This window comes from Vigna umbellata, chromosome 2 (genome assembly GCF_029865625.1).
Source record: "Vigna umbellata cultivar VRB3 chromosome 2, Vumbellata_1.0, whole genome shotgun sequence".
Taxonomy (NCBI): domain Eukaryota; kingdom Viridiplantae; phylum Streptophyta; class Magnoliopsida; order Fabales; family Fabaceae; genus Vigna; species Vigna umbellata.
In genome coordinates, this window is record NC_142166.1 from 45,177,194 (window position 1) to 45,198,765 (window position 21,572).

General features: G+C 36.4%; 2 protein-coding genes across 6 annotated transcripts; one reads left to right on the forward strand and one right to left on the reverse strand.

Annotated features, from left to right (window-relative positions):
* The first annotated feature begins 459 nt into the window (after positions 1 to 459).
* Positions 460 to 9,109, forward strand: LOC124840604 (uncharacterized). Of its 4 annotated transcripts, none has more exons than XM_088107040.1 (14): positions 460 to 699; positions 789 to 862; positions 961 to 1,077; positions 1,154 to 1,183; positions 1,262 to 1,405; positions 1,652 to 1,738; positions 7,315 to 7,368; positions 7,748 to 7,841; positions 7,917 to 7,987; positions 8,079 to 8,148; positions 8,285 to 8,391; positions 8,482 to 8,575; positions 8,687 to 8,784; positions 8,870 to 9,109. In XM_088107040.1, the coding sequence occupies exons 1-14, from the start codon at positions 498 to 500 to the stop codon at positions 8,957 to 8,959; spliced, it is 1,332 nt and encodes a 443-aa protein (XP_087963166.1). In that variant the 5' UTR covers positions 460 to 497; the 3' UTR covers positions 8,960 to 9,109. The 4 variants fall into 4 exon arrangements, with proteins under 4 accessions (XP_087963166.1, XP_087963168.1, XP_087963167.1 ...); XM_088107042.1 differs by having other exon boundaries at positions 8,285 to 8,337; XM_088107041.1 differs by having other exon boundaries at positions 7,751 to 7,841.
* Positions 9,110 to 10,921: 1,812 nt separating this feature from the next.
* LOC124823972 (adaptin family protein) lies at positions 10,922 to 20,886 on the reverse strand. 2 transcript variants are annotated; one of them, XR_007027684.2, is made up of 12 exons: positions 20,639 to 20,886; positions 19,332 to 19,848; positions 18,336 to 18,460; positions 16,429 to 16,627; positions 14,845 to 15,073; positions 14,535 to 14,701; positions 14,168 to 14,377; positions 13,229 to 13,339; positions 12,958 to 13,134; positions 12,022 to 12,477; positions 11,238 to 11,657; positions 10,922 to 11,037 (listed from the first exon to the last, which is right to left on the reverse strand). XR_007027684.2 is itself a non-coding variant. In XM_047296317.2 (11 exons), the coding sequence occupies exons 1-11, from the start codon at positions 20,692 to 20,694 to the stop codon at positions 11,367 to 11,369; spliced, it is 2,538 nt and encodes an 845-aa protein (XP_047152273.1). In that variant the 5' UTR covers positions 20,695 to 20,886; the 3' UTR covers positions 10,922 to 11,366. The 2 variants fall into 2 exon arrangements, 1 of the variants encoding a protein (XP_047152273.1); XM_047296317.2 differs by having other exon boundaries at positions 10,922 to 11,657.
* Positions 20,887 to 21,572: the final 686 nt, after the last annotated feature.

A 21,572-nucleotide genomic window follows, 5' to 3' on the forward strand; every position in this document is an offset into this window, starting at 1 on the left:
ATATTAAATAAGGCATTCTCAACAATGTATACAGTTTAAATATTCGTAATCTAGGATTTTTCTTATATCGATAATCATAATAAAAACTTATAAAATAAGTTTACTAATTCTTAAAAAAATATTATATTTGTAATTATTAATATGACGGTAGAACTCTATCAAAATTTAAGAAGTTTTTTTTATTAAATTTAACGAAAATTTATTAAGATAATATGAATGAGTTTAAAAAAATTGAATTTTACTTGTGAATTCAAATTTATTTATCCGAAAGTCTACTTTATTATTTAATCCAAAAAAGTTGTTGGAAGGGAAAAAAAACTAATAGACTATTGGGACAAGAGAGACACAATTCTGATAATTTTGACCCGTCACCCTCGACAAAAAAATGTGTGGATATATATTAAGCCATAGACTAATAATAATAATAATCATAATCTTGAGCCTTTGATTAACCTAATATTTTTCCTTTCATCCATATTATTTGGGTCAGCTGACACATGCTCATCATCAATTTCAAAATTCAATCATTACAACCCAACTGTCAAAGTCTCGTAATTATAAGAACCGTCTCCCAAACTCACTCTCAACCTAAATCCCAAACAAAAATGGCGGAAAAAGAAGCCATTGAAGAAGCTCATAGCAAGCTTCGATTCAAGCTCCTTCGAGAAATTCGTTGGAGTAATAGACGAGAATGTGAATGTATAAGAATCGACTTCGCTAGTTAACTTTCACAATCTCTCAACGATTCGTTTAATTGAATCTCATTCTTATTTATGATGCTTGATCAGTTCCTCCCAAGGTTCGTCATTACAGGAAAGTGGTGTCTCCTTATTATGAAAACTCTCCTCCGACGAAGGAAGAGGTACTGTGATTATTGACATTTGCAACGGCTTTTGCTTGTTTTTTTGTTTATTTCTTAATTTTCAATGTCTTGGTGGTTGAATCGGCTGAAAATTATAGATGGAGATAATGGAATCGTGTCCGAAGGTGGACAGAGAGAACCTTGAAGAGTTGCTTCAGGAGGAGAACTTCTACTTGGTTATGAACTGGATTCAAGGTAGTGAATCTGGTGATGAGGTAGGTCACTAATCAATTTCTTAGGAGTTGAATTTTGAATCGGTATTTTTGTTAATGATTTGATTTTGTGGTTCAGGAGGAATTCGCCGACGCTCCTGATTTTGTGGTAGGTCAGTAATTAATTCTTTTTCTTGGGAGTTCTTATTCTGATTTGATGTTTTGGTTCATTGATTTTGGATCTCAGGAAATTAGATCCAGAAGAAGGATACCATGGGTGCCGGTGTTAATTTATAAACCAAAGGAAAGCGATAACCATAAGAAAAGGCCAGCGGTTGTTTTTCTTCACGATATGAATAAAAACAAAGAGTTCTTCCGTCCATTGCTTAAGGTTGTTGCTGTTTCCTACACCTTTTTTTTATATATATACATAACTATTTTTTCTTAAATTTAAACAACTCTTTATAATAAAAGAAATATTCACATATAAAATAAATACATTATCTATAATAAAACTATTTAATTTCGTAATTACTTTTTATGAAATTTATTATATAATTTAATATTTTTTATTATTTCAATAATTATTATAATAATAATAATTTTTTTTTATAGTATGTTGTTTTTCTGGTTTTAGGCGTATGCTTCGCGGGGATATATAGCCGTTGCGGTGGATGCATGTTACCATGGAGAACGTGCCACGTACACACACGCCTATAGAGATGTACGTGCTTCTCAAGAAAAAACGTATGAGTTGTGTCTATTTTTTGAAACAATAATAATAAATAAAGATTAACTATTTTAATATTTATTAAAATAAAAAGGTATTATTCTAACTTATATTAAAATTATCAAAAACTTGTTAACAAAAAATTTGACTTGAAGAATAATGGTTAGACTTTAGGAGAACTGATTTATCTATAAAAAGATATTATTTTTATGTTTGCTGTGTTGTTCATATATGTTTCGGTGTACATTTTCCTGCGTGTCTTTACTGTTCTAGGCTGTCTGGGTTGCTTGCTGATCTTCAATTGTTTTCTTCATACTCGCCAAAGGAGGGGAGGTACCTGCAAAGATACTCCGACGCTCAAGTCAGATATGAATTATGGAGCTGAAGCTCTCAGGAGAATGATTATGATACTGCTCTGAAATATTATTCAGGATCTCTAGAGCATAAAGAGAACGTACCTGGACTTTTGTCCTGTCACTGTATTTATAAGCAAAATAAAAATAACCACCTTACCTAAAAATGTGGTGAGTGGCTTTGATAAATATCTTAACTGTCTAAAATATCTAAGATATTTATGTTATTACATAAATATCCTTACTACATAACATGCCCCCCAAGTCCGAGTTAACCGTTCCGTTTTATGAACGTGGTAACTATAGGACTTATGAGTTTGAGGGAGGCTGTCTTCGCTGTAACTAGAGAGCGTGTGCAAGTGAGGAATTTGATGGACCAAAAGGAGGCGAAGACGAACGGCAAAAAGCTGGAGCAAGTGAGGCCGAACGTGAGGATACGTATGACCGAGCGGTAGAGGCCGAGTGGCATGCGAGGCCGATCATGAGGACGCTCGTTGACAATTGAATGTTGAGCGTTGAGGCCGAACCACTGACTGAGTGGACGCTCGTTGACAATTGAATGTCGAGCGTTAGAGCTGAACGACTGACTGAGTGGACGGTCGTTGACAATTGAATGTCGAGCGTTGAAGCCGAACGACTGACTGAGTGGACGCTCGTTGACAATTGAATGTCGAGCGTTGAGGCCGAACCACTGACTGAGTGGACGCTCGTTGACAATTGAATGTCGAGCGTTGAAGCCGAACGACTGACTGAGTGGACGCTCGTTGACAATTGAATGTCGAGCGTTGAGGCCGAACCACTGACTGAGTGGACGCTCGTTGACAATTGAATGTCGAGCGTTGGAGCTGAACGACTGACTGAGTGGACGCTCGTTGACAATTGAATGTCGAGCGTTGAAGCCGAACGACTGACTGAGTGGACGCTCGTTGACAATTGAATGTCGAGCGTTGAGGCCGAATGACTGACTGAGTGGACGCTCGTTGACAATTGAATGTCGAGCGTTGAGGCCGAATGACTGACTGAGTGGACGCTCGTTGACAATTGAATGTCGAGCGTTGAGGCCGAATGACTGACTGAGTGGACGCTCGTTGACAATTGAATGTCGAGCGTTGAAGCCGAACGATGTTCTTGGGTGAACATAAGCTAGGCTATGGGGATGGTCCCCTAGGTTTGATGGTCTGGGTGTTCTAGGGCGAACATCTACCAGCGGGAGTGTGTCCCTTTGTTCGATGCACCTGGGTGTTCTAGGGCGAACATCTACCAGCGGGAGTGTATCCCTTTATGCAACCGGGTGTTCTTGGGCGAACATCTACCGGTGGGAGTGTGTCCCTTTGTTCGATGCACCTGGGTGTTCTAGGGCGAACATCTACCCGCGGGAGTGTATCCCTTTATGCAACCAGGTGTTCTTGGGCGAACATCTACCGGGTTTAAGAGTGCTTCAGGATGAACGTCGCTCAGATGTCCGCTTTTACGTACAAGATATGCTTATCTGCATTGTAAGAAATAATATTAAACATATAGGTGAGACCGTTTGGTCAAGTTGCAAACCTGGTGACCGAACGTTCATTAGGCCGAATGCTGGATGCTTGAGGCCGTACGTCAAAGAGATCCATTGACCGAACGCCGGTGAGTCCGAATGACCGAACGCTTCCTGCGGTAGAGACCGAACGTCGATGATGAGCGAAGTGACGAACGTCCGAGAAATGTAATGGCCGAACGTTGATGCAAAGATGCCGAACGGTTGAAACCAACACGCCTAACGTCATTGACGACTAGTGCGTGAGCATCAGGGTTTAGTCGAATGGGCGAACGCTTGTGGACCCGAATGGACGAACGTTGTGGAGGCAGGTGGCCGAGCGTCAGGGGACAGAGTGGACGAGCATTGGAGATCGAGTGGACGAACGTCGTGGACCGTTTGAACGTTCGTCCCCTGAGCGTGAGGATTGCTTGCACGCTCGACACATACTTTTTTGAACGCTCGTACATATAGAATTTCGTGTGGTTGAAACTAAAGTGAGGCCGAACGGCCGATTGTTTGAACTGTCACACACAGATTGTCTTGGACGCTCGTACACCAAGATAGTCGAGCGGTGTTGGAAGTACACATGAATTGACGAGCGGTCGAGAGGTATTTGAACGCTCGTGCACACGAATTTGAGAACGCTCGCTGAACGAAATGACGAACGCATTTGAGGCCGAACGGCCGACTTTTTGAACGTTGGTTGATATTGATGGTCGGGCTGTTGAAACTAAATGGCGAACGCTGTTGAAGTCGAACGTCTGATTCCTTAAACATTCGTGTGGTACGTGTGGTCGAGTGCTCGAGCTTCCTCGTAGCCGTGAGGCCGAACGTACACGAGGCCAAGTGCGGGACGTTTGAGGACGGGCGTTAGAGAGATCAAGTGACCGAACGCACAGAGGCCGAACAAGAGCATGGCCGAACGAAGTGACGAATGGCATAGATCGAACGCTTGGAACCGAACACCAATGATGAGCGAAGCTCCTAACCCTCTAGGCCGAACGTCAACCAGAGAGCATTGTTGGCCGAACGCTATTGAAACGAGTGGCCGAATGGTTGAGGCTATGGATGGCCGAACGCTGGTGACAGAGTGAACGAACGTTGATGACCGAGTGGGGAGGCCATGGATGGCCGAACGTTGGGGATGGAGTGGACGAACGTTGATGACCGAGTGGGGAGGCCATGGATAGCCGAACGTTGAGGACCGAATGGACGAATGGTTAAGGGCGAGTTGCCGAACGTTGAGGCCGATTGAGGCCGTCTATCATGAGTGGTCGACAATATGGCAATCGGTCATGGACGAACGGTCTTTTGGTTGAACGCTCGTCCACCTTAATTGTCGAGCGTTCGGATCCAAGGGCGAGGACGAACTTCTGATAGCTTGAACGCTCGTCCACAGTTATTGTCGAGCGTTCGCATCCGAAGGTTGAGGATGAACGGTCTACGGTTTGAACGCTCGTCCACCTTGAGTGTCGAGCGTGCGAATCCAAGTCGAGGACGAACTTCTGATAGCTTGAACGCTCGTCCACATTGATTTTCGAGCGCATACGAATCCGAAGGTTGAGGACGAACGGTCTGTTGCTTGAACGCTCGTTCACAGTCATTGTTGGACGTTTGAGGACGAACGTCTTTGTCCAAGGATGGCTGATCATCAGTTGGGTCGAACGATCGTGACGCTCGAATGTGAGAGCGCTCGTTACGAGGCCGAACGACCGACAGACGCTCGTACACAGTGACTTTTCGAGCGTTCAAGTGGGGTGTGAGGCTGACTGTTGGGACGTTCGTACATAGTGATTGTCGAGCGTCCTCGAAGCCGAAAGTCGAGGACGAACGCTGGAGTATTTGAGGAATAGAAATTGGGTTGGATGACGTGGAGGCAAAACTGAATGACGCGTGGGTTACGCGAGGGTTGCGGAAGACGTGGAGAATGGGTCTCCCTAGAATCCTTTCTGCCCCAAAAAACCCTAGAATCAGCCATACTGCGGAACGGCTGATCCGGATGCTGTTGTTGTCGACGGAAGTCGCGATCCAAGGTGATCGAAGACAATGGATGTTCCCAGGCTTGGGATGAACTGGCGGCTTTGCCTTTGCGGTGGCACTTTGATGGCGATGGCCCTGATGTGGCTGTAACTGAGTTCAATTTGGGGATTTAGGGTTTTTGATTTGCGGATTGTGCAATCCTGGCCAGAGTTTTTCTCGTTGGGGATTTTGGGGTTCTTTCGTTCTGCGATTTCTGGTGTGATTGGGAATTTGGGAAATTAGGAATTGTGTGGCTTTTGTTTGTACAAGGAGAATACACAGGGGTTCCCTGGGGAAGATGGTTGCATGTTTTTGGATTGCATGCGAAGGAAGATTGACGATGGTGATGTGCTGTGAAGATGCGCGATGGAGAACTCGCGTCTGAGGGATCCATGGCTGCACGATTTGGAGTTCTGTTGCATTGAGAAAATGGTTGTCCCTAATCACGATTTGGGTGCAGATTGCCATGAAGAAGGCACGATTTCACGACGGCGTTGTTCGAAGATTGAACTAGGATGTGCGAATCGAGTTTTCAGAGGTTGGGTTTGAGTTTTGTGTCCTGGATTATTGCGTTTCAGTGGTTCAGGTGGAGATGGATGGTGGTTTGATAATGGTTTCCTAGTTTCTGGGTTTTTGCAGTTTTGGTTTTGTGGCTTTGATCTTTGCAGTAGCGACGATGAAGGCGGCAGCCCTTTCACGACATTGTTGTATCTTCCAAATGGAAGGAAAGACTGGGATGACGACGTCGAGATTCAAAGAGGCAGTGGAAGAAGTTTTCTCTCATTTGTCCACCATCGTTGAGGGAGGTGAATGATGAATTTAAGCATGTTTTTGCACCGGATCTGATCCACAAAGGGGAGTGATTTCGTTGATGTCTACTGACATCAATGGCTCACTGGGGAAGAAGGAGAGAAACCCGATGGAGGCGTCATTTGATCTGGTAGTGACAGTGATGTCAATGGCTCGAGGAGGGGAATCTTGGTGGCGATGCAGCGATTTGATGGAGTAGCTCTATTCGAAGGAGTGATTCATTGAGGCCGAGGCTCCTCTTGTGGCTTCTTTGGGTTGGCCCTCGGCCCCACGGTGGGCGTCAAAATGTTTCGGTGTACATTTTCCTGCGTGTCTTTACTGTTCTAGGCTGTCTGGGTTGTTTGCTGATCTTCAATTGTTTTCTTCATACTCGCCAAAGGAGGGGAGGTACCTGCAAAGATACTCCGACGCTCAAGTCAGATATGAATTATGGAGCTGAAGCTCTCAGGAGAATGATTATGATACTGCTCTGAAATATTATTCAGGATCTCTAGAGCATAAAGAGAACGTACCTGGACTTTTGTCCTGTCACTGTATTTATAAGCAAAATAAAAATAACCACCTTAGCTAAAAATGTGGTGAGTGGCTTTGATAAATATCTTAACTGTCTAAAATATCTAAGATATTTATGTTATTACATAAATATCCTTACTACATAACAATATACATAGAAAGAAATGGACTCTCTTTTGCTTACATATTAAGATTGGAAAGTTAAAAAGAAGTTATATATATAAGTAAAGAAGAATAATGCAAAATGAATATAAAAAATTTAAATGTGTCAAATAATATTTTTCAATTTAAAACTAACCATGTTTCCTTTTATTTGTTTTGGCGGCAACTCTACCATAAAAAAATAAAATACTCAGGCACTTACTTATGCGTGGAGTTCTGTTGACACGTCGCCATTCATATATGAACCGGTAATTTCTTATTGACTTTAATGATTATGCACTGTTAGCATGACATTATTAAAATTATTGTTTTGTATTGGTTAGTTTGAGATTAGATAATAATTGTTATATTACACTTATTAGTTTGTGATTAGATCACTGAACCAAACTGCTTTATATTATAAATATAACCCATCTCTTTGTTATTTATCAATTAACATTACCATTTTGGATGTGATAAGTTAAAACCTTCAATATTAGATTAATTAAAAATTATTTGGTTGTCAATGTGATACCATCATTCTGTGACGGGTTATTGCCTGTTCTCGAGTGGGATTTGGTCCAAAAAGTGTTTTAAGATTATGATTTGTTGGGTTAAAAAATAATGGTGTATTATTTCATGTTGTAGCAGGTTTGCGACTTGATGAGATTGGCAGATTATCTAACAGAAAGAGAGGATATAGATCCTTCTAGAATAGGAATCACCGGAATATCACTTGGAGGTTGGTTGAGAGATGTTGAAAGGAACTTGTTTGATATGGTTCATAATTTGAATATATAATTATTGGATGATGCAGGAATTCATGCATGGTTTGCAGCAGTTGCTGATACTCGCTATTCTGTGGTTGTTCCTCTGATTGCTGTTCGGGTGACACTGCTGAATGATTGAATGGAGTTTTTGTTTAGAGAATTGTGTTTCTGAAACAACGACCCGAAAACTTATGTCCTATATATTGCAGGGATTTCAATGGGCCATAGACAACGATAAATGGAAGGGTCAAGTTGATAGTATGGAGATTTTGTTTGAAGGTATGGAGCACATGTTTTATGATTTCATATGAACATCTAATAAATTCTTCAAATTTTTTAAGGAAGTTTAAAAGAACTCGTCATAAACATCGAATAAAATTATATGGTGAAGTGAGAAGAATGTTGTTGGATGCAGTGGGTCGTCATAATTTGTGTAAAGATCGTATGGACAAAGAAGTAGTGGAGAAGGTCAGCCGAGTTTGTTTGCAATCAATTCCAATTTCTTTATGCTTTGATTTATTGGTATAACAAAACATGATTTATTCGAATTACTTTAAACTTGTGGAAAATGGATACTAGAAACTGATGACATAATTTAATATTTCTGATAAGGTATTTGATCATGTTTCTCCTTGTTTAACTTCGGAATTTGATGCGCCCTATTCAATTCCAGCTATAGCACCACGTCCATTGCTTATTATCAATGGTAAGACATTTTTGATTTTCATATATAAAGCAGGCATCCATCCCTATTTAATTATCATCATTTTTTGAATATTTGTAACTGAAACATTTGGTTGGGTTTTGGGAAATGTAGGTGCGGAAGATCCACAGTGTCCCGTTGCAGGCTTGGAAGTTACAAGGTCAAAGGCTATTCAGGCATACCAAGCTTTTCAGTGTGTAGATAATTTTAAGGTATTTGTTGGTCACTTTGGTCAGAAAAATATTCATTATAACAGTGACTTCCTTCATCAGAATGATTGGTAGCTTTTACATGCAGTTTATTGCAGAAGCTGGAGTTGGACACCAATTAACCAGACTGCAAGTGAAGGAGTCAGCTGATTGGTTTGATAGGTTTTTAAAGCCTTAGTTGACGTGTTCGCATGTATAAACCAGCTTGCTTACTCCATTGTCTTTGTTGTGATTGTATGTCATTACATATCTTTTTAATTTTATATTTTGTGATGATACTTTTTATCTTAAATAAAATCATGAATCAATTAAGCTTTTAACTTATAAATTCAAATATGTTTCCTAATGTTAATTAAAATTGTTTTATCTTAATCGTCCTTTTTCATTTCATGTTTTTCTTAACATATATTCAAACAACGAAGTTATTTCCCTCCCTTCTTTATATGACTATATAGACTATACTCATGAAATTCACAAAAAGGTAAGGCAATGAAGAAAGTTGTTTCTATTGAAAGAATATTTCAAAAGCCCCTCCGCATACCAATTAAACGAAAATTTTAATAATAACTACAATAGAATGTGTTATATTCATTATTTGATTTTAAAATATACACTAAGAGGTATCTACTAGTTACTGGTTGGGTATAAGAATGATAAATAAATCCCATTCGCAAAGTATTGTAAAACTCTGTTTGATGAAAACTCGCTATATTAATTGAATATTGATATAAATATAAATAATATTTAATTTTTAAAATTGAATATAATAACGATGATAAGTATATATATATATATATATATATATATATATATATATTTCATTTCATACTTATTTCTCGTTTTTCTTTAAATTATTAAAATAATTTAATTATTACGTAATAGAATAAATTATATTAATTTTTTCTTTGATTCATAGTTTAATAAATTATTTTTAAGACATATTTAAATGGTTTTATATTTTTTATAATTATTTGATATTTATTTAATGACCATAGGATATTTGATATCGAGATAGTTATAATTTGTTTCTTAATATTAGCAGATAATATTTTTTTTTGCTATAAGTTTTTTAAAAAGTTATTTAATTAATATTTTGAACAGTAAAAAGTCCTGATGTTAAGGTAGTTTGAATAAGTTGAAGAATAATATTAAAGTAGCATTTTTAACTTATGTAATGTAGATAATAAATATTCATTTTATGTGATTAAATTAAATAAATGCCTTTTTTTCTGCGGAAGACATTATTTTGAAATGTTTTGTTTCTTTTAAATTATATTTTGTATCTGAATATACTTAAAATTTATAAATTAAATAAATATATTTTAATTTATCAATTTTTTTTCATATTTATAATAAATTATTTAAATGGTGATATCATGTTTTTTAACTTTTAACGTTTTTTTTGGTAAACAGATTTGTTAATAACTTATTCTATAGCAATACGAAAATTCAATTTAGAGATAAAAAGGATGAAGTGAAATAGACAAGTGAGGTGACTAAGAAGATCCAATATAAATAAACATAAATATATGCTAATTAGAGAGAGTTGAAAGAAGTTTTTTAATATTAGAAAAATATGTAGTGAAAATCAATTCTAAAAGACAATAAAATATTAAAAATGTATAATTGGGACAGTGATAAAAACGAAAAACTCACTTTATAAATTGTGCATTATAACTTATAATGGAAGAAAAAAATTGAACTGTGAGAGTGCACCAAAATTAATTATCTTCTGCACTTTGAAGTAGTTGGAATATTCATCCTACACCTAATTGGTTAACAAAATGCATCTCTCTTTCAATAATCAGTATACAGATATACCAAATGTTACTAGAAATCACATGACTCATAATCTTAAAATATTCAACAGAATTCTTATTTTTGGGTGCACCTGCTTCAGCTCAGAATTTTTTTCCATTAAACCTATGCATGATTTAAACTTCATTTTGATTTTAATCTAATAGGGTAAAATTTAATATCTACGAGATAAAAAATAAATAAAAACATTTCTATTCATTTAAGCAGAAACACGTGCATACAAAAAATGATCACTATCACTAACACTAACAAAAATAAAGTGAAACATTGTGTGGTCAGTAAATTAAAAAATCAACATGCAAACTGGAGAGTAACAACAGTAGAGGCATCGAGTATCAATTGTGTATTGAGCAATCAACTGATTAAGGATCCAAATTCACATTTCAGTACCAGCCCAGCACCGAAATTAACCACTAGTCAATCAATGCCAATAATGACCTAGAACACAATGAACACATAAATAAACGTCAGAAAATCAGCATAAAACAAAACCTCTACAAACTTACAACCCAGACTAGGTTTTCTACAACTGAATATATGATGGATCATCGTGTTGACAGGAATACAAACAACTACAAAATCTTTTAGCCAATGGAATCCCCCAGGCATTTTCGTCTGTTATACACAGATCTGATTACCTTTCAAAAAACTTTTTGGGGTCGTTATGGAGCCGATATCCTCCAGTTCCTTATATATTCAATCTAGGATTCCAAAATTTCTTCACTGCCTATTTTGCATAGTTTGTCTGAAGGATGCAACATAAAGTCTCAGGGTAAACCAAATTTTGACAAGGCTGATTGGAATAATGTTGAGAATGCCTGGGATGAACTTTGGTCATCAGCTTTTACTTTAATCTGTGACTTGGCTGATGATGTGTTGATTATACACTCTACAAGATAGATTGACGCTGCTTCTGCTTTCTGAGCAAAGAAAAAGAACTTAAAGTTGGGAGACTGACCGCCGGATGCAATGCAGTGTATTGAATGGCTTTGCATGTGCCGCAGGAGTGCATTGGGAGTTGTCAAGGATGCGATTCCCTGAGGACTTAGAGAATATTCCTGTACCAGTTTATAAACCACGTAAAAATGCTTCACAATTTTTGTTGGTTGGGGAGGCCAAAAATAGAGAAAAAAATAGAGAAAAAAATAGAGTACGAACTAGAATATTTCCGTAATTCAATTTTAAATCTCTGTTGGATTATCAATGAAAAAATGTCTATTAAAGTTCTATACAATCAATCTTTCTATTCTTTGGTGCTATACATCCTTAAATCCTTTAATAAGCTTAACAATTTATGTCATATTCATTAAATGAGTGCCAACATTTCATTGGCTGACATTGAAAAGCTTTCTCATTGTATTAGTTCGTTCAATGAAGTACAAGTTATCACATGACTGAAACTGATATAATTTAGAATCAAACCTCTGATATAGATATTGGCAGTTGACGCCATTTCTGCTGAAATGTGCCAGGATCCAGTACAGCTTTTGGGTTTAGGTTTAATGAAGGAGGTGAAGGCGTGGCTGCAGTCCCAACTGCAAAATCTAAACCAAGCAGATCATCAATCGCCAAGCTAGAAGCTGGTGCTTGACCCGATAAGCCAGTACTTGGAAATGCCAAATCTGCAAGTGGTTGTGAAGTTGTAGAAGGCGCAGATGAACCATTATAGGAAGGAGCATTGTAGGCAGAACCATTGCTACCAGGTTCTCTTCCTTCATCTTTTTCTGAAGTACTTAGAAGCAGATCTTTGTCATTTGCTTCCACTCTCTGAGCTGGAACAACAGACTCTACAGATTCTGCAGTAATAGATAGATTTCCAATTTCATCTGCAAACTCAATTGTCCCTCGATGTTCCTTATCAGTGAACATATAAGAAGGCTGCATGAATTTGCTACTGTTAGTTTGACAAATTTAAAAATACATAAGGATCACACTAATGCAAACATGTTTCAACTTTCAAGTAATGTTAATATTAGCTAGGTGTTTAATTAACCTATCACAGAAGAAGGTGCAATCTTCAACGTGTTGTGGAACAGAGTTTGACCGCACAATATTTTCTATTTTTAAAATGTAAAAATAAATTCTAATTGAAATAACTATTGCAGCATATTATTTAGAATATCTCAGGCGATAAATTAAGAAGACAGACACATTTTACAGGGAAGAATTCAAGAAACAAAAAGCACACTTTAAATGGTAACATGAATTATTTTTACTTTCTCCCCATTTTTTATCTTTAAATTTGTTTAACATAGCAACATAGTTTATTAAATTTAGAATGGAGTCAAGTATCTAAAATTAGTCCAAACTCGACAAATTATTTCATTAAAACCTCTGGGAAAACAATTGTTTGGCTACCTTTTGATATACAACAGACAGACTGTTAAATTCATCAAATATGCGGTCTTTGATTTCACTGCTCTGGGTATCAGCAAATACTGAAACTGCTTGCTTTGGCGGGTTAACCACACTCTCTGCCACGGATACATTGTATTGCAGAAGCCTGTAATAAAATAAGGCCCTGTCATGAACATCCTGCAATCCACAAAAGGTTCGGTTAATATACCACTGCAATCGAATCAATTATTGTTTTGACAACTCAGTAGAATCCACCAACAAAATTTCAAACCTGGTGAAAATCAGCAAGTCCAGCAGCCAATGCAGCACCTAATGCTTTTTTAGTTTCAGGTGGTCGCTTAAAGAAACACTTCATAACTGCAGTAAGAAGATGTAGGCGAACCTGCATCATCAGATGAGACAGCAGTTGTTTAAAATACAATTAAGTAAACAAAAATACAAGCTAATACTCCATTCATGGCAATACTCACAAGACATAATGCTAAATAACTTCTTACCTTTCTCTGGTAAACTATGGTTTTGTGATTCCGTATTGCCAGGGAGGGATATCATGTTTTTATCATTGTTACAAAGATGATTATATGACAATCAAATTAGGAACTCCCTTAATCCAAACCCAACTATAGTTACTGATTTGTACTATATTGTTTCTGCTAAGGCAGGGAGGAAATATTGTAGGGGAGATTCTCAAGTTTCAGAAGTACAATAGCTAATGCTTGTGGTAAGCCATTTACATAAAAATAGCAGGACACAGGAACTGCAGCGTAGGCTGGTTAAGTACAAAGTGAGACAGATTAAACAACTGAAAGTCAGTCACAATCTAAGGTTTTTGTCAAACCCATTCAACCAAGATTGTTTAATCAAAAACCAAATAGCTAAATTTAGGCTAAACTTCAATTTTGGTTCCCTTCAATTCTCGATCCACAATTTTGGTCCTCTTTATTTTTGGGATTTTAAGATCTTCCAATTTTGGTCTGATTTGCATACACTTTTTGTTTTGGTCCAGATTGTTAAAATGCCAAAGCTTGATATGCTGAATAAAAAAGGTTGAATCCTTCAATTAAAGAATATAAGTACATGGCAGAGAACTAAATCTATGACTAAGACTAAACTGCCCTATGTTGTTGGGTCGAGTATAACATTGCATTCAATATGAAATCTAAATATCAAATGTGGAAATTGCGAGGTTGTAAAGCGTAAAAGGTACTACCTCAGCAGAATGCTCCTCATCCCAATTTTCCACTAAACTCTCCAAGACATATGGAGCATCGTGCATGTCCTGAGAATATTCTCCCAACATCCATATAAGAGCTGCCTTTGCCTTGGGCTCTTGGACATTTTTGCTACTGATATTTCCAACAACAGCAATACAATCCTGACTCCATTGTGGATATTTTCTTAACAGATCTTTCACAAGCACCTGTACAAATGAACTTTCAAAACTTGCATTCTACCCTACTATAATAAGGCAAATTAAAATGTCATACTTTACACACATGTTTGCTTAACAATATGAAACAATGTGATACTACTAGACACAAGGTCCAGGGTATCTAGCAGGCAGTTGTAATGTTTACCAAAGCTTCAGAAGTAACATAGTCCTTTTCCATCTCAAGAAACTGGAGAAGTCGGTCAACAATAGCATTGACATCATACTGCTGCAACGCTATCTTCCCAACAGCTCGAATTGATTCCCTTGCAATGGGAATGTCAACATTTGCAGCATATTCACATAGTTCTGTCACTGAAATGGGATCCAAGAAATTCATGAATAAGTCATTAGGGGGAAGGCCTCAGACCAAGGAATAGACATCATAAACAATCATCCTATTTCAATTATTCCCTCTTCCTAAGCCTTTCTCTCTATAGCCATTTGGTGTTACTTACCTATCTCATAGGTGTTGCTTTCATTCGCCACTGCAGTCAGCATTTCAAGCTTCAACTTTTTAACATATGATGGTTCGTTGTACTGGCAATAGAAGTGTTTATAGTCCGAGGAAAATATATAAGGTGCACGCATGACCAAAAGATGCAGGTGACTTAAAACCGCATAAGATTGTTCTGGACTTCCTGAGCTCACTTGAGTCAAGAGAGGGGCTTTGATACGCTCATATACCTAAAAAACAAGATTTAGCAACACAAATCACAGATAAGCAGTCAAAGCTGACAAGATAATGTCATAATAACTTTATGATAAAAACAAGTCTATATAATAACAATCACAACTTAAATAAGTATGTAATCAAGCCAAGCTGAGATTGGCCATGACATATACAAACACAGATGAAAAAGCTTGAGGCTGGGCTTTTAATTTAGGTGAAATCCTAGCACAAACCTCAGCTTGTAAAACAAAAAGCCATGCTCATATAGTTACGATGTAATGAGTAATAGACTGTACAATACAAAAAAAAAAAAAAATTAATGTATAACAACTTCATCAGTCACCTAAAAATTGAGGACACACAAATAATGACATGAAACCAACACCTCAAAGTGACACAACGCTTCCAAAATATGAGACACAATATAATGAATAGATGAAAAAAGGAATTGCTATGACTGAAGGTGATGTGACATGTTAATATGATGGTAAGGGAAAAAGTGGGATCACATAGGTTATAACAAATTTGAATTAGTGATAACACGTGTGGGATGCATTGGGATAATATCAGGGTTGCTGTACCACAGGGCATAGAATAACCTTGTCCGATATTTTTCTTTTTCCTACACTTTCCTGTTTTTTCTCTACTTGAATCAGAGCTCAATAATTCCTAGTCATAGTGAATCTCAGATCCTATCAGCATAATACAAAATAAAGAACTAGCAAGGACTAAAAATTAAAACACATTCAATTACGTGTACCTCTCTTGGAGGCATGTGTGCATATTTTTAATATATACATAGGTTAGGAAGTATATTAACAAAACAATGCAAATCATTTACAGAAACACGATAATAAAATTGAATTGTTCATGAGAAGCCTAGCATCAAAGTGAGATGAATTAACCAAATGATTTTCTAATATACTGCTCAAGATTATTCATAAACTAAAGAAGCCAAGACATCCGCAACCAAGTTAGGTCAAATCGATGAACTCACATATAACTTAGTCATAACACTTAACCCGCTGCATCCCCAAGTTCACTGTACTGATACACACTCATCACAATTATAGCTGTCCGTACATGAATAACATAAACCTAATCTTGCAGGTAAAAACCCTTAATATCAAAAATATGTATTCTTTGAATCCATTCAGTCAAATCGTAGTTAAAGTAAAGTCATTACTAGATATAAAGGAGATAAAATTCAGACCAAAGAATTGTCAGAAAATAAAATAAAATAAATATATATATATATATATATATATATATATATATATATATATATATATATATAAATGTTACTATGAAAAACAAAGAGATCAAATCAGATGTTTTGACACACAGACACGCAAAAATCAATGCATACCTGCTGATGAACATCAGCCATAGACAAAGTCAACTGTAGAAATAATTTCACAGTTGCCAAGACAACGGCACCATTTGCATGCTGGAGTCTATCTTCAAGGAGATTCATCATATCAAATATTTCACTGCTATCTGCCGGAATATACTTGCTCACCAATTCCAGCACAAGACATTGTGCCCATTCACTGAATTCCTTAATTCTGCAGGTGAAAAAATAAGGAATTGATAAGTTTTCTCACAATTGGTATTTTGCAAGATATTACAGATGCTTTCTCTTTATCTCTAATATGGCTGCTACAACTATCAACACATTTTATAGTCTAATGGGCCAGAGTTAGCACATATCAACCATTTATTCCCACAATCAAACTACATATTATTAATTTATATAATGTGTTAGATATATTATCTTTATCTTATCTTTAGTTAGTTATTATTTCTCATTTGTATTTTGGGCTTAACCTATATTATAAATAGAAGACCCTATGTATATATCTAACACAAGGCAGATTAATCACATACATAGTTTTCATTATATTCAACATGGTATCAGAGGTTATTTTAAGAAAAAAAAAATGTGTTTGTCACTACACCAGCTGTTGTGCCATCTACCCCTACCGGCAGCGTCATCATCTACCATTATCGTCTACCTTCCTCGTCTATTGCTGTCACTACTAGAGTTCCAGTTTCAGCCGATGATCGCACGGTTTTGATTGTCTCGGCCAGGCAACCACCATATCGACGACACCTTCATCGGATCTCCTACGCGCTCTCAGTGTCTTTTAAAATTTTGGATCTATTCCCTTTTTTGTCATGTCTGGTGGCACGTCTCGTCTCCTCTTAGGCAAAAATTCAAAGCATCGAGGTCGCTCTTTTTCTTCTTTCAGGTTCATCGTGCATGGTCGCATATCCCGTCTCATCTTAGGCAGCTATTCAGAACATCGAGATTACTCTTTTTCCTTTTTCAGGTGCCTTGATTGGAAAATCTTGGATTTTTAAGGTTTCTCTCTCCTATTCATTAATAGCTGCTTTCGTTGTTGTCTCTTCTGACCTCCCTTTTGTCACCATTGCGTTTGACCCGTCCATATATGTTTTTTCTCCCGTGGGAAAGATGGCTTTTGTTAGTTTATTTATAGCCGTGGTGGCTCTTCAACAATGACATCTTTACCCACTGGATGTCAACAATGCATTCCTTAACCATGATTTGTAATAAGAGATTTATATGGAGCAACCTCCCAAATTTGTTGCTCAGGAAAGTCTTTTGGATTGGTATTTTGTCTTCTATGTCGTATTCACAAATCTATGTCGTATTTTGTATGCACTAGCTTAAAGGAAAGTGTTAGATATATTATCTTTATCTTTTATATTTAGTTAGTTTGTTATTATTTCTTATTTGTATATTAGGCTTAGCTTATATTTCTTCTATTATAAATAGAGGACCCTATTTGTATATTTGACATAAGAAAAATTAATCTCACACATAGTTTTCACTATATTGAACAATACACAAGGACAAAGAAACTAAGACACTAGCATATTATACTATAGTTCTATGAGCCTTTTTCCCAACAAGAAATAGAAAGACAAAACTCAATTGAAAAGAAATTCCACAGGAGGGTTGTTGAAAATATTCAGTTTATCAGGTGTATTATGATAAAAGTTAGTTTCACCTTAAAAAGAGGTGATGAATGTCTTGAAGAAAGATGATTTGGGCTTAATTCAACTCTACAAAACCAGTTTGAAAGGTATTGTCTTCACTTATATATTATATTTTGACACTATCTTTAGTCAATATAGGATTTGGGATTTTCCCAATAGAAAGAATGCAACAGTCCTGTCCATTAAGGAAGTAAGATAACTTGAGAACCACAACTTTCCCAGACAAAAATGGAATCACTTGAATATTACCTATTCAAAAGGTGATATACAATTGGCTTGCTAAGTAGTGTTTCTCTCTCCCTGGCTGCTTCCTCTGATGTGGATGACTCTAAGGTCCAAATCTCTTGTAAAGCAGACAAACAATTTGCGACTACCTGATCAAGAAAAAATTACTATACACGGAATGTACAATTTATTTGATGACTGCTGTTGTCTTAATTTTTTGAAACAAGAATACTTGTCATTCTGTTATATATATATATAGGTGAACAACAATTGAAAAGCAATAAGAACAAAGAATTAATACGTCATTCGCACACATACATGGACACAATAATAATAATGCTCAAAACAGCAGGCATTGACATCATAACAAAGCATTTAAACTCCAAAAAAAATGAATTCATTTTTTTAACGGGGTACAACCACAAGTATTATACCAAAATTCCCACAATTAACTTCTTGAGCAAACAAAATATTCAAATGAGACCTCAAGGACCTGCTCATTAAAGGGTGATTACTCAAGGCAATTTGCTGTTTTCATACAGAAAACAATCAAAAGCACTGGTTTGAAAAACAATGATAAAATAAATAAGTCATACCTTCAACAGAACTTATACTTGGAGTATTTATTATTGCATAGGTATCCTAATCAAATTAGGATCAGCACCATACAAGCTCTTATATTTTGTTTCTTATTTTAGTTACAGGTTTCGTGTATGTTTTTCTTACCAATATGATATATGTACTTCTAAATGTCCAAAGACATCATCTGCGGACACGAACATAATTCACGATAATAATCATTTGGAAAACAGAAAAGGAATGAAAGAAAACAAATCAAGATCAAGGATAATAACTTCTTATTTACAAACAGCCTATATTCGCTTGCAATTCATTAATCATTGGACAATTTAGATTAGCTTTATTATAAGTAAAACTCTTAATTCTTTACAAAACTTAAACAGCACTGATATGATTTATCATAGGTTGAAGATGAAATTTTCATACAAATGGAATCCTCACCTGAGTATCAGGATCATTGAGCATCAAATGCTTTAGTATTGCTGGAAAATCTGCATCAATACAGGTGGAAGCTGAAATATGATACAGTTTCAAAACCCCAATAACTGCCACCATCCTGACATAACTGTTGTTGTCCTTCAACCCAGACCCTAATGGCCCAACCAAATATTCCACCAAATTTGCCACCCGGAGTGAACACAAACTCCTCAATGCTAGACCCCGTATCATCGGATCCTCATCCTTGCAATCTCTTTGTAGAAAATTAATCGTCAAAAGTGCAAGATCAGGATTGACCTTTGCATAGTTCCCAACATATAGATAGCACATTTTTTTCAGAACGATGTCTGATGTCGCAGAGCACATTACCATCTCGCCAAAGAGAGACGAGACATCGATACCAATAGTCATGTTGGAAATCACCTTCTTGAAGAGATCCCTCTTAGAATCATCAGCACCTGGAGCTCGGCTTCCAGCAAGCTGCCGGAGCTGTGATTTCAGATCGGAGACTTCACTCTTCCTGATTAAATTAAAGATTGGGTCAGTACTCGACGAGAAGATATCAAACCACAACCAAAAAATAATCAACCTGACAGAAAATAATTCAGTTATTAACAAGGACAAAACTTAAATACAATTTCCTACGTCTTTTCCAATCAATATTAGAATTTCACCTCAATAATCTACACATTAAAGGTTTGCATTAAATGTCAACATGGATTACTGACTGGAAACTTCGATTTCGAACGGAAAACAACACAAAAAGCACCTCAGCAACAGTATCTAAGTTGTCTACAATTAATTGCCAATAGCTCGTTTAAGGTTAAAAATACAAATTTTAAAAAAGAGCATAAAAAGCTAATGCACCAACTCAATGTAGTTAACTTAGCCCCTTTAGCCATTCCATAAACAACTTTCTGAAATGAAAAGATAACGAAAGTGGTTGAATCCGCCAGAAATTATGCTGTGCGTGCTAACGAGCTCGGTGTACATATCTCAACTACTTAAGTAAAAACACATGGACACTGTATTTCACAATTATACGCCAAATAGGACAAAACTGAACGGCATTGGATCTCTAATGTTAATGACAACCAAGCGAAATGCGCATTCAAACATTTGAAGGCCTGTTGCAAGATAAAACCAAAGCATAAGAAATTTCGTATTTATCTGAAACCAAACCGCGGCAATTGCGATACAGTTGCTTCCGTAGATGAGTCCAAATCGAATTTGTGCAACATTCGAATAAATAAAGAGAGAGTTGGAAAGAAAGAAAAGAAGATGCGGGGAAGGTGGATCAGGGAACTGACCCTGACGGTTGTGACGGTGACGGCGATCGATGAGACTGCTGCGGCGGAGGAGCCATGGCCACGCCACTGAGAGTTGAGTAAAACGACCACGCACACAGTTAGATCGCCCCTTTGTTTCTTCTGAAAAAGTGAGATCTAAAACGAAGAAGATAGAAGAGTGATCGGTAATTGTAGCTGCGGTGCTAATTGAGCTTGTGAAAATTTTTTAATCAAAAATTGGAATTGCGATTTGGTGAGATGAAAATTAGAAACTGCTACTATTAGAGACTATGCCCAGAAATAATAATAATTATTATTATTATTATTTATTAAAATAAATAAATAAATAGATGAAGAAATAAATTGCACCTGACAGATAAACTTTCGACGTATGAGAAGCTGAAGTGGCGAGACCTGATTGCCTTGGTCTCGTCCCTGTATGTATCACTTCTATTATATGTTTCTGTGTGAGAAAAATAAAAAATAAAATCGCAATTATGCAAAACAATATTAGCAATTATAATTTAAATAGTTGATATATTTCATTATGTTGTATATGTTGATGTGACGCTTCAGGCACTATTTATGTTTTTTTTGTTAAATATCAGGTCAATGAAAGACAAAAAAATATGTTATTAAAATAATAAGATTTATTTTTTAAAATAAGAACAATAAATTCGCGAGAAACACAAGGGCATAATTACATTAAATTATACTTTATCCATTCTTATTTAAAAGTCAGATTAAAAGTGGCGTTAATTTTATTTTTTTTAAATCAATCTATAATGTTCCTTACATTAATACTTTTACTAAATAACGCTAATTAACTACAAGGTCAGCTTTTATAGAGAATAAACTAAGACAAATTTTTATTTTAAATTAAAAAAAAACTTTGTTTAAATATTAATAATTGCATAATTGAGTTTTCTAAGAAAAAGGATGGAAGTATATATCT

What these genes read in the sequence shown, in the direction of transcription:
- LOC124823972 (XM_047296317.2), bottom strand. Translation starts at nt 20,694, where the DNA reads ATGGCTCCTCCGCCGCAGCAGTCTCATCGATCGCCGTCACCGTCACAA. An exon ending in AAGCAACACCTATGAGATAG is followed by an intron (nt 14,702 to 14,844) that starts GTAAGTAACACC and finishes ATCCCATTTCAG; the next exon opens with TGACAGAACTATGTGAATAT. An exon ending in ATGTTACTTCTGAAGCTTTG is followed by an intron (nt 14,378 to 14,534) that starts GTAAACATTACA and finishes TCATTTGTACAG; the next exon opens with GTGCTTGTGAAAGATCTGTT.
- LOC124840604 (XM_088107040.1), top strand. Translation starts at nt 498, where the DNA reads ATGCTCATCATCAATTTCAAAATTCAATCATTACAACCCAACTGTCAA. An exon ending in TAATAGACGAGAATGTGAAT is followed by an intron (nt 700 to 788) that starts GTATAAGAATCG and finishes ATGCTTGATCAG; the next exon opens with TTCCTCCCAAGGTTCGTCAT. An exon ending in AGTGTGTAGATAATTTTAAG is followed by an intron (nt 8,785 to 8,869) that starts GTATTTGTTGGT and finishes TTTTACATGCAG; the next exon opens with TTTATTGCAGAAGCTGGAGT.